Source organism: Sardina pilchardus, chromosome 14, assembly GCF_963854185.1.
Source record: "Sardina pilchardus chromosome 14, fSarPil1.1, whole genome shotgun sequence".
Taxonomy (NCBI): Eukaryota; Metazoa; Chordata; class Actinopteri; order Clupeiformes; family Clupeidae; genus Sardina; species Sardina pilchardus.
The window spans coordinates 25,655,722-25,668,221 of record NC_085007.1 but is presented as its reverse complement, the minus strand read 5'-3'; the positions used below and the strand labels follow the sequence as shown (position 1 = coordinate 25,668,221).

The window sequence follows — 12,500 nt, the reverse complement described above, 5'->3', positions numbered from 1 at the left end:
ACGGTCTCAATGAGAGCTGCTAGCTAATATCAATGAGGCTGCCTACAGCTGAAGCCAAGCCTGTGTTAACTGTGTGCTTGGTCTCGTGGAGGATCATTAACGAAAGACTTCTCTCTCTCTCCACATACTCGTCTTCTCCCCTGCAGACAGTCGTTTGAGCTAATTCGCCCGCTTTGACCGCTCCCCACCTCCGAGGAGTGGAGTGGACTACGGTCCCATCCGTCTGCATGGTAATGAGGGTCGAGACACGGACCGCGTCTCACGCAGGAGGCGCTCTTGACTTGACGCTCGCGCTCCCCGCCCAGCACTTCTGCCTTTGGGCCGACGCACGCCAACAGCTAGCGAACAAGACGGGAGTGGTGGGCCTACGTGGTGTTTACTGAGGCTGATTAGATGTTGAAGCAGCAGTTGGGGCTAAAATCAACTGCCAACGCTAAAATAAACCCAAGTGGGATTCATTAAGCTAACTTCAAACACTGACACAATTATTGATTTATCTATTAACTTATTTTTGCAGATGCAGTACTGAATTTTGACTGTAGGATCATAAATGATCCAATCCATCCAAGGTAAAACACAAACACCACAGCAATGCCCCAGGTTAACAGGGAACTGTGACCGAGACACTGGCTTCCACCTGGATGCACTAGACTAGATAGAACATATATGGGCAAGATATGTGGCACCATGCTGTATAGACCTATCCTACCTGTCTGTCTGTCTGTCTGTCTACATCTCTCTGTCTGTCTTTCAGTCCGTCTGTCTGTTTCATCTTTCTGTCTTTCCATCCACTTCTGTCCCATCTTCTTTTCCAAAGCCAGGTGAGTGGACTCTCAGACAGGACAGGTTTCTAGAGTAATCCATTCTGCTCCTGCCTCTCTACAGCTGCCCTTCTCCACAGCTCTCCCTTCCCTCTCTCATTGTCTCTCTCTCTCTCTCTCTCTCTCTCTCTCCACCCCTCCCCCTGTCTCACTCTGTCCCTCTCTATTTTCCGCTGGAGGAGAAAATGGAGAGAACATCAGATGAGGAGTGTGAGGAAACCACTTAGGCAGGTAATTGCAAACAAACGCCGGGTGTATCTGACTGAGTTACAGAGAAGGCACAGCCCATAGACACACACACACACACACACACACACACACACACACACACACACACACACACACACACACACACACACACACGCACGTGTGCTTCACATAAACACCGCGGGAGAATCTGACTGAGAAACAGAGCAGACACATCACTGCACAGGCAGCCTGAGCAGCTGCGACAGCATGCACATGCACACACACACATACCCCTGCACACACACACGCACACACACACACACACACACCCTTGCCTCCCCTCCACTGGGCCCCTAATGGAACGCATAGATAAGCTGACGGATTCTATTTGGAGGAAACAGCTAGAATTTGGTATGTGATTTTCATTCTCTGTGTGTGTGTCTGTGTGTGCCTGTGTGTGTGTGTACAATATGTGTGTGTGTGTGTACGCACAGTAGGGACTCTCTGACTGTGACAACAATAAGCTGAAGCCTCGCTAATGCCTCTCTCTCCCACTGAGTGGACGGCAGGAGTTCTTCTAGCCTCAAAAACACCACTGACCACCCCACACAAGAGCCGCAAAAAAAACTGACCACCCCAAACAAGCGCCTCGCAGTCTCTCATCCCACTGATCACCCCACACAAATGCCTCAAAAACACAATTGACCACCCCACACAAGCACCTCACGCTCTCTCTCTTCCCACTGACCACCCCACACAAGCGCCTCAAAAACACAACTGACCACCCCACACAAACGCCTCACACTCTCTCTTCCCAAAATCCAACCCCGCCCTGTCAAACGACAAACCCCACCAAAGCCTCAGAAATATTTTCTCCGTGATGTGTACACAGTCGTGTGCTCACACCACAACACACTTTGATGTCACCACAAAGTCTCTGTGTGGCTAAAGCAAATAAATGCAAGCATGAAATAATCTTTCTGGAGAGCGGTGGAATGGAGCTGACAGCAGTGCACCCTGGGACTGGGCTCGCCTGCATCGGAGGACTTTACACATTTAATAATATATTTCGTAACCCAGTGTGAGGATTGAACTGGTTGGAACCGACAAACGCACGCGACCCCGTATGACTCAAAGTGATTATCGCCAGCCCTTGATTAGGTGGTTACCATCCCTGCGTGGAGCATGTCCATTCACCACGGCAACAATGGATAACACAGAGAGGCCACAGATGACAAAACAACATTATCTCCCAGTTAGAACGGAGTAATCATTTCAGAGTTAAACAAAAGAGAATGGCACCAAGTCAAAAACAACAACAAAAAGACAATAACATGTTATGCTACTTTGGTATATTCCAATGCCGTGGTAATGGGGCTTTAACGGATGCCCTAGGGCTTTTTATAAGAATTGGCCAATTGGGCGATGAACAAGGGCACACAGTCTGGCTCTCCCATTACCATTGCACAACTCTACGAGGCTTTCTTTCCAGAAGACAATGTTACCAGAGCTAAATGTTTTCCGAGTGTGTCGTAACACGATAGTGACAATGTCTTCAGTTGTCTTCACAAGCGTAGCACCAATCTGCCAGCGCTCTGCTCTTAATATCAAGAGATAAAAGGAAGAATCCATTTTTATGGCCGCCAGAGTCGACCCATGCGAGCAGGGGAATTTAAGGGACTCAGGGGCACGTTTAAAGGGCAGTAAATACATCCGGACACACGGCACACTCTCTCCTCATCTCTCCATCTCTCCTTCCCTCTCACTGTCCCCCTCCCTCTCTCCATCTGTTTCTCTCTCTCTCTCTCCCTCTCTCCATGTCACTGGCTCTCTCTCTCTCTCCCCCTCCCCTCCCCTCCCTCCCTCCCTCCCTCCCCATGTCTCTCTCTCTCTCTGGCTCTGTTGAGTTGTCTTTAGACGGTGGACAGTAAATCCTACAGACCCAGCTCTGCTCGGCTCTGCTCTGCTCTTCTCTGTTTCCACTCCAGTGGTTTGTCTTCCCCTTCAGGAGAGCAGTAAATCACTGCTGCCAACCTGCAGTGCGCGCACAACGGACAAGCGGTCATCCTACGGGCTTGACGCCGCCTCCTGCAGATCACACACACCCACACACACACACACCCACACACAGAGACACACAAACACACACACCAACCACACATACACAGAGACAAAGTGTGTACACTTACACATCTCCCGTACTCATGCGTGAACGCACACACACACGCAAACACAAACAGATAAGACCTTGGACAGGTTGTGTGATTAACCACTGCGCGTCTGATTCATTCCAACCCTGCTAATGAAGTTCTGTTTTTATTGTATGCTTCTACACTTAATGCACTCATGCATGCTAAACATACATTGCCATGAACGCACACACACACACACACACACACACACACACACACACACACACACACACACACACACACACACACACACACACACACACACACACACACACACACACACACACACACACACACACACACAGACAGGACACACACACACACACACACACACAGGACACACACACAGGTCTCGGAGAGAATTCTTTATGGCACGAGCCGTTCCCCGGCTGTACGTCAGTAGTGCCACGCGGTGACTGAACATGTCCATGATGCCTCGGGACTGTCCCACTCAATCTGATGCACTTCACCTCCTCCCGCCCCCCACCCACCCCTCCCAATAAATCTCCACGCCAGGACTCTAAAACATCCCTCTGGGCAAACCAATCGCTCTCTCTCTCCTGCAGAAACCCACCGCTACTCCACACCAGACAATGTAGGAGAGACAAAAGACACTTTGATATCTTGATGTATGATTTTCTTTTTATTTATTTATTTTTTTTCCCCCTCTCAAAAAGGACAATTCCTGAATGATTCCCCTGTTGGCTTCATTGTCTCCTTCGGGCGCGGGGAGAAAAATAAACTGCTCCGGAGAACGGTGGGTGTCAGGAGTTAGGGATGGGGGGGAGAAATGTGGGAGAAAGGGAGGGAGAGAGAGAGGGATAGATGGAGGGAGGGTGAGGATAAAGGGGGCAATGTGGTGGATTTCCCAGTACATTGCTTTAAACAAAGCTCTGGGCTCAAGCAGTGAGAGCGTGTCAGCACTTTTTTTCCCCCCATTCTCTCTCACACGCTCTCCTAATCTCTCTATCTCTCTCTCTCTCTCGGCTCTATTGTTGCCACCCTAATAACAAGTTTCTATCTCTGTTTGGAGTTTGTCTCCAACTCCCCCCAAAAGCCTTGACATAGTCTCTCTCTCACACACACACACACACACACACACACACACACACACACACACACACACACACACACACACATAAACCCCTAAGGGGTCCAGTGGTCCTGCGCTGTATGAAAACCAGATGGACCGCTCTCTGTGTTGGAGGGCAGAGGAGGCGAGGGGGGGGGGGGGGGGGTGGAGGATGGGGGTGGGGAGTGGAGGATGGGGGGGGGGTCACGCCTCAGAGGACCCAGCGCTCACGTTTGTTAGCTTGGGACTGCAGGGCACGCTCGCCTCACCCTCCTGTGGGAGTGGGGCAGCGTGGGATAGCGGAGGACCTTGGAGGAGCCTTGAGGTGAAAAACTTTAATTGAGGTAACTGGTTTCAGATGGCGGCCCAGGCCACTTTGACAAGAGCGCTCAGTGGATTGAGGGCTGCAGCCAACTAACACAAAGGGGTTTCGTAAGCCGAACAGGGTAATGATGAGGGAAGGCAGGGTTTTCCCCCCAGAACATTTGGGGTAGCTGGTATAACTAACTGGACCACACACTAGCCAGGCAGTACATCCGCACAGCCTGCATGAACTACAAGGCACATATACAGTATTCAGTATATATATGATATACTATTCCTACAAGGCACATATACAGTATATACAGTATATATATGATATACTATTCCTTACTACACTATAATATATTACACATAACATAACATAAGACTGTTCGTATTCAGTGAATATAGCAGAGAGGTCATATTTCTTCTGAGCTGACTGAAACGCTACACTCTAGAATATCACCTACATTTCCATGACACAGGACACCGGGTCTGTCCCCCGACCCTTCAGAAGCAGTCCGTGTCTAAATGGGTCTGTGCTTCAACAGTAACATTTGATCACGCCCAGAGGACTGTGTTACTACGCTACCGCTTGATCACGCCCAGAGGACTGTGTTACTACGCTACCGCTTGATCACGCCCAGAGGACTGTGTTACTACGCTACCGCTTGATCTCACGTAGTGCAAATGACAGCGCGCGAGAGAGACGGTGAATGACTCAGACCCACGTGGCGTGGTGAGCGGCGGACGAGGACACGCTAGTGAATGAAACAGCGTTTTCTACGGCGCGCGTAAAAAAAAAACGTCGCTCCGCCTTCCGCCACCGGTGGGGTCCAGTCACGGAGGGATCCCTCGCCGGAGCGCGGAGCTGGACTCCCTGATGCATGACCGTCCCACGGCACCACCACGCCGTCCGACTTCCTGTCCCCCCCACACCACACACACACACACACACACCCAGAGTGCCCCGGGCCATTGGAGTGACCCCCACGCTAACTGGTTTCACGTGTGAGGGAGTAACGTGAGAGGGTGTGTTCGGAAGGGGCGTTTATGACACACTTTAAAAAACACAGACAGGTCTGTGTGTGTGTGTCTGTGCGTGTGTGTGTGTGTGTGTGTGGTGCTCACACAAGAACCAGTGCCACCATGCCCCAGCCCCCATCTCACTCACACAAAACTACCCCCCTCGCCAAAATGTATCAGCCACAAACTGAGACAGAACACTTAGCACTTAGCTGCAGTCCAAAAACAGACATACAGAGAGCGAGAGAGAGAGAGAGAGAGAGAAGGAGGGAGTTAGGGAGGGAGGGAAGGAGAGAAAGAGACTTATATTCTCCACAGCCTGAGGCTCCTTACCCAAACAACTTCCCCCACCTTGTTTTAATGGGACACAGCCGGGTGCAGAGAGTGAGAAGAGCGAGGGGTGTGTGTGTGTGTGTGTGTGTGTGTGTGTGTGCGTGTGTGTGTGTCTGTGTGCGTGTGTGTGTGTGTGTAGCTACACAAGCTCCGATGACTCAGATATTCTGAGGGACCGAGCTGCCAGGGGATTCAGTGAGCCGTACGCTTGCTCTTTTTCTCTTTCTTTCTCCCTCATCCCTCGCTCTCTCACTTTAACATCGCCCTCACACACTTCCATTCTCTCTCTCGCCCTCACACTTTCCCTCCACTCCTCTATCTTTCTCTCTCTCTCGCTCCCTCTCTCTCAGAAGGCTACAAGGAACCCACGAGTGAAGTGTGTGTGTGTGTGTGTGTGTGTGTGTGTGTGTGTGTGTGTGTGTGTGTGTGTGTGTGTGTGTCAGACCCTGGTTAAACTCCCTCCCCTCCTCCCATCTTACCTCGCCCACCTCCACCGAGGGCTCGCTGCCCGTCTTCATGGTCGCTCCGGAGTTCATGCCGCTCCGACACGCAAAAACGCAAAACTCTTCCCAAACCGACCGGATAATCCAGACTCCGAGGCTACGCTACGTTACACGGCGCGGCGCTCCCCCTCGTCAGCCCAGCGGTGGAGGAGAGCAGAGGGAGGCGGGGAGGCGCAGGAGACCGAGAGGAGGCAGAGGAGGAAGAAGAATGTCCTGGCTCCACGTCCGGCTCGTGAAATTCAAACTGGTCAACTGAACGTCCGTCTCTTCTGGCGCGCTGGCCTCAGCTGCCTTTAGCCTCTGGCATCCAGACCACCGGCCGGAGCCCGGTCATGCTCGCCCGCTCGCTCCGACACCCCTTCAGTTCCAGGACACTGACTGTGTGTGTGTGTGTGTGTGTGTGTGTGTGTGTGTGTGTGTGTGTAGGACTCCAGACAGCTTCAGAGGTGTGTGTGGAATGTCCACATTGCCTCCTGCTCACAAGTTTAAGTATGACTGTGTCTGCTCGTCACAGCCTTAGCTGTCAATAGTGTTTACACTTGAGCATGTGTCTGTGTAAGTGTGTGTGTGTGTGTGTGTGTGTGTGTGTAAATGTGTGTGACAGTGTCTGTGTGTGTGCTGCTCCTAATCACCGCTCCTTCAGCCGTGCGGGTGTAATCCAGTGCTCCGGCTCCTCCGAGGCATGGGGGGGCTGCTGCCACCGCCGCTATCCCAGCGAGAGTGCTGACAGTCGGGTGAGTCCCTCCGCGCGCCTCCCTCTCCTGCTGGTGCTGCTGGTGTCAGAGCTCCGGGCTGGCTCCAGACTCTCAGCGCAAGCTGCCGCTCTCATCACCGTCCACGTCCACACACACACACATGCGCGCCCAGAGAGCCAGTAAAAAGTGTGTGTATGTGTGTGTGTGTGTGTGTGTGAGAGAGTGTGTGTGCGTGCGTGTATGTGTGTGTGTGTGCCCGCGCAGGGACCTCCCTCGTCCTTCTTGCTGCCGCTGCTGCAGGAAGGCTAGAGCCGTGGCATGCGCGCAGATGTGTATGTGTGTGTTTGTGAGCGAGAGAGCGAGAGAGAGAGAGAGAGGGGAGGAGGAGGAGGAGGAGGAGGAGGAGAAAGCCAATGTGAGCGCGCGTGTGTGTGAGTATGAGTGGAGAGAGAGAGAGAGAGAGAGAGAGAGAGAGAGAGAGAGAGAGAGAGAGGAGGGGAATTCATTCACTGGCTCCTCCGCCGCCTGACAGCCCGTCAGATTCCTGCCTGCCGGAGAGAGGGGCTATCTCTGCCCCCTCCCTCCCTAACCCCCCCCCTCCTCCTTCTCCTCCTCCCCCACTCACACCACCACCTCCCCAGCTGTACTCTGGTCTTTAACGTGACTCCCTCCACTCAGAGTCTCTCTCTCTCTCTCTCTCTCTCCCCTTCTCTCTTCTCTTCCATTTCCAAACTCTTTCGCCTGAAATCACTTTTTTATCTCTCTTTCTCCCCATCTGGCTCTGACACTCTGACTCTGCGTCTTTCCTTCATTGCTTTCTTGAACTCCTTCATTCCCGGACTCCCTCTTTTGCTAGAGGAATTAATTTGACTCTCTCTCTCTCTCTCTCTCTCTCTCTCTCTCTCTCTCTTTCTTCGTCCTAAGTTAAGTGTGCTTGTCACATGTTCATAAAGCAACTGTTCTCTTCTTAAAACGGAGAACAGTTCTCTTAAAACACAGTCTTGCAGACACAACTTCAGTACACGCTCCAGCTGTCATCCACACATTGTTTAACAAAACACTTCCTGTCGTTTTTAGTGCACCCCCTTCATGTCTTCAAAAAAAAAAAAAAAAACGAGCCAAAAATGGCACAGTTCCAGAAAGTTCCACGGCTTCTGCAGACCGGGGCTGCTAAGCAGATTAAGTTCACCCCCCCTGGGCACGGAGCGTCTTTAAGCAGACTTAATTAGAGGTGTAGGTGATGCTGTGATAGAGACATTCATTAAGCGCTGTTACAGAACGCCGTTAAATATGCAAAAGGGGGAAGGAGGGAGGGAGGGAGGGAGGGAGGGGGGAAAGGGGGGGAGGTTGAGATCACTCATCGCTCGTTGATCAAAATTTTGGTTGCCATGAATATTTCAGAGCGGCGGTTGACGGCTCAGCTCTCTTTAATGCGTTCCTGCTGAGTTCAGGCGTAACCTCCGAGCACGAGCGCTAAGACAAAGCGCTTCCGACAAAGAGCCGGGATTAAGGATCTTGAAGGGGTTGGGAAAGCGCATATGTGTGTGTGTGTGTGTGTGTATTTGCCTCCCTCAGGGCTGTGTGCTTTTCCAAACACCAACCAAAAGCACACAGCTCCCTCTGTTGACGTTTCTGGAAATTTCATTGACACGCGGGGGGTTACTGCAAAGGGGCTACTCTCACTTAAGTGGCCCTCAGTTAGGGTAAATTTAGCGGTCACTTATTACTGCAACACAAATAATAATGAAAAAAGTATTAAATGATACAATGCCTTCCAAGTGGCATTCAACGAGCCTCACTACTGCACGGCTTCATTTGAAAACAAAGCCAGACTTGCAGTGGTAGATGGATCCACGGGATGCCATTCACTTGAGCATGAGGCGAGTGTTTTCGCACTCCTCGAGCAGCAGTAAAAAATGTGTGTGCGCGGCTCTTTTGGCGGGGTGGCGCTTAACGAAGCCGTTCCTCTCCGTGGCACGGAGGGGAGTTGTGCTGCGTCGACTCGAGTCAAAACACCAAAAAAAAAAGAAAAAGAAAAGCGCGAGCGCCGCCGCGTGCTCCTCCGCTCCCATCAGGCCTGAGCGAACGTAACGAACGTACCGAACGCTCCCGGCAGACGGGACGGCCGCGTGTTGCTGCATCAGGGGCGCTGCGTCTAAAGGGCCTTGAGGTACTGTGGACCAGATATAAGCACCCTCCCCGTCCGCCCCCCAGCCTCACATACGCACACACACCACACACTCATTCATCATTCATGAGCTCCCCTTTAGCTGGCTTCACAGTTTGCTTCAGTGACACTCCTATGGTATGGCATGTAGGACTCTCTCCTCTCCATCTCTCTCTCCATCTCTCTCCCTCTCTCTCTCCGTGTCTCCTTTTGTCTCTCTCTTTCACTCTTTTCTCATACCCTGAGTGAGCGCACACACACACACACACCGCACACTCCACACACACCGTGTACACACACACACACACACACACACACACACACACACACACACACACACACACACACACACACACAGCGTACACACAACACCACACACACACACACACAGAGCTCCTTAAGACCGCCTGCCGCCCCAGTAGCCGGGCTGGGAGAGCCACCGGCTCGAAATAATGACATAAAGCCTCCTTCAGCTCAGCGCCAGCAGCCCACATCAGCTCAGCCAAGCGTTGGCTGAGAACAGCTTGCGGCTCTCTAACCAGGACAAACGAGCAGTCCAGCAGGCCCACCCCGCCCCGTACCTCTGCCCGTGCCCACAGACGAGCGCAGAGCGAAGCCCGGCCACCGACCAGCCACGTCTTGCGAAGGCAATACTGCCAGGGCCAAGAGTCTCTGTGCATCATAATCCCTCAAAAAGACTTTACTTTCTCTAATCTCACTTCGTTCGGTTTATTTCCACGTTGGTGCAAATAAATGTCCCACAAATATTTTAGATGGACAAACAGCAATTAGCGCTCGGTAATGAAATCCCATTTCTGTTCCCTAACCAACTCTCTGGTTCGGCTTCTCAGATTAATTGGTGCAGATAGATGGACTGCAGAGCCCTTTGCAGTAAACCAGTGGAACAGCTGTCTCTTGGCAGGATAATAATGTTGTTCGGCGGAACACAGTAGCGCTGGTGACCGACACGCGGCCATAAAACTCCCCCATCCTTTTTACAGTCGCCCTCAGCACCCGGCGCAGTGCCGCGCTTTGCTTACCTCATCAACAGCTCTCCTCTGGGCTGCGAGAGCAGCGCACTCCCACTGGCCCAGCGGGCTGGAACCACCCAAACCCCCCACAGCCCCCCAACCCCCCAGCCCCACAGTACCACAGTAACACAGTAGCACAGGCCTCAAACCCCCCAGCCCCACAGTACCACAGTAACACAGTAGCACAGGCCTCAAACCCCACAGCCCCACAGTACCACAGTAACACAGTAGCACAGGCCTCAAACCCCACAGCCCCACAGTACCACAGTAACACAGTAGCACAGGCCTCAAACCCCACAGCCCCACAGTACCACATTAACACAGTAGCACAGGCCTCAAACCCCACAGCCCCACAGTACCACAGTAACACAGTAGCACAGGCCTCAAACCCCACAGCCCCACAGTACCACAGTAACACAGTAGCACAGGCCTCAAACCCCACAGCCCCACAGTACCACAGTAACACAGTAGCACAGGCCTCAAACCCCACAGCCCCACAGTACCACAGTAGCACAGTAGCACAGGCCTCAAACCCCACAGCCCCACAGTACCACAGTAACACAGTAGCACAGGCCTCAAACCCCACAGCCCCACAGTACCACAGTAACACAGTAGCACAGGCCTCAAACCCCACAGCCCCACACCACAGTAACACAGTAGCACAGGCCTCAAACCCCACAGCCCCACAGTACCACAGTAACACAGTAGCACAGGCCTCAAACCCCACAGCCCCACACCACAGTAACACAGTAGCACAGGCCTCAAACCCCACAGCCCCACAGTACCACAGTAACACAGTAGCACAGGCCTCAAACCCCACAGCCCCACACCACAGTAACACAGTAGCACAGGCCTCAAACCCCACAGCACCACAGTACCACGGCCCTGGCGCTCCTCTGGGCCGAGCCAGGCTCCTGCTACTTGTGAGAGAGATAGATAGATAGATACTTTATTGATCCCCGAGGGGAACTTCAAGGTCCCAGGAGCTTAAGACACCACACACAACATACACTACAATGCAAACATGATGATAAAAAGCAAATCAACAAATCAACATGACTAAAAAGAACAGTAAAATACTAAATACTAAAAATAAAGATGCGCATGAATGTACTGAGGGTTGGTAGTAGGTACTGTTATTCAGCATGAGGCATGTGTCAAGTTAGTAGTGCAAATAAGCCCAACAGTGCAACAGTGCAAGGTTAAAGTCAAAAAGAAAGTTGTAGCGCTGTCATCAGTTTAGTTCGCCCCTAGCCCGCCTATATCAGACACACCGGTTTGATTGGTTACTGCAGATGGTTGCGGTAAACGTAACGTGCATCATTGCTCGTGGCCAGAGTATCTTGCAGACACTTACTCTGACCATTGGTCAATTACTGTATGTCCAGGCGAGGCGCTAACTGGCTCTGCACAACACTCATCCCTCGTCCAAACGTTTGGATCCCAGGTGAGGCCTGAGGGATGTGAGCAGGGTCTGGAGGCAGGCAGGGAGACAGGTGCATGGGTGCCCCTCTTCAGGGTCCCCTCTCCCACTGGGCCAGTGGAGCTCCAGCCCAAGCTCGCTGGGGGCAAGAAACCCGAGAGACTGTGTCTCTGCAGGGGGAGATGGCTCCTCCCCCCCCCCCCCAAATGCCCCGGCGCACCAAGAGCCGCTGCAGCATTGATATGTGCATATTATTAGAACTTTAGTATTTTTACACTGAGCACGGGCACCGCCTCGCTCAGGCTCCCACTGAGATCTGAGGGATAGAGTTAGTGGCGCTAACTTATTTTAACTCCGTATACACACACGCACACACGCACACACACACATGCAGGCATGCACACACACACACACACACACACACACACACACACACACGCATGCAGGCATGCACACACACACACACACACACACACACACACACACGCACACAAACACACGCACACACAGACACGCACACACATGCACACACACACACACACACACACACACACACACACACACACAAACACACGCACACATCTTGCCAAGGCTTACCGCATTAGCACTATATAATGAATATGAAATGAATTTGCAGCGAGCAGAAAGCACAGAGTTATTATTTAATACTTTGGTGATTCAATTCTGAGCAATGGAGCCACTTCAGTGAACAGCACAAGGAGAAGCGAACAACAATAAGCAGTTC

General features: G+C 52.1%; 1 protein-coding gene across 3 annotated transcripts in view; it reads right to left on the bottom strand.

Annotated features, from left to right (window-relative positions):
* The window catches only part of mcc (MCC regulator of WNT signaling pathway), a 97,152-nt gene that overhangs the window by 75,369 nt on the left and 9,283 nt on the right, over positions 1-12,500 (bottom strand). For 2 of the 3 annotated variants that reach the window (XM_062555245.1, XM_062555246.1), the window contains exon 1: positions 6,416-7,401. The exons of the other annotated variant lie outside the window; for it this stretch is intronic. In XM_062555245.1, the coding sequence (XP_062411229.1) occupies positions 6,416-6,472 (57 nt within the window). In that variant the 5' untranslated portion in view covers positions 6,473-7,401. Of the gene's footprint in view, positions 1-6,415; positions 7,402-12,500 lie in introns of those variants that run through there. 3 annotated transcript variants of the gene reach the window in all.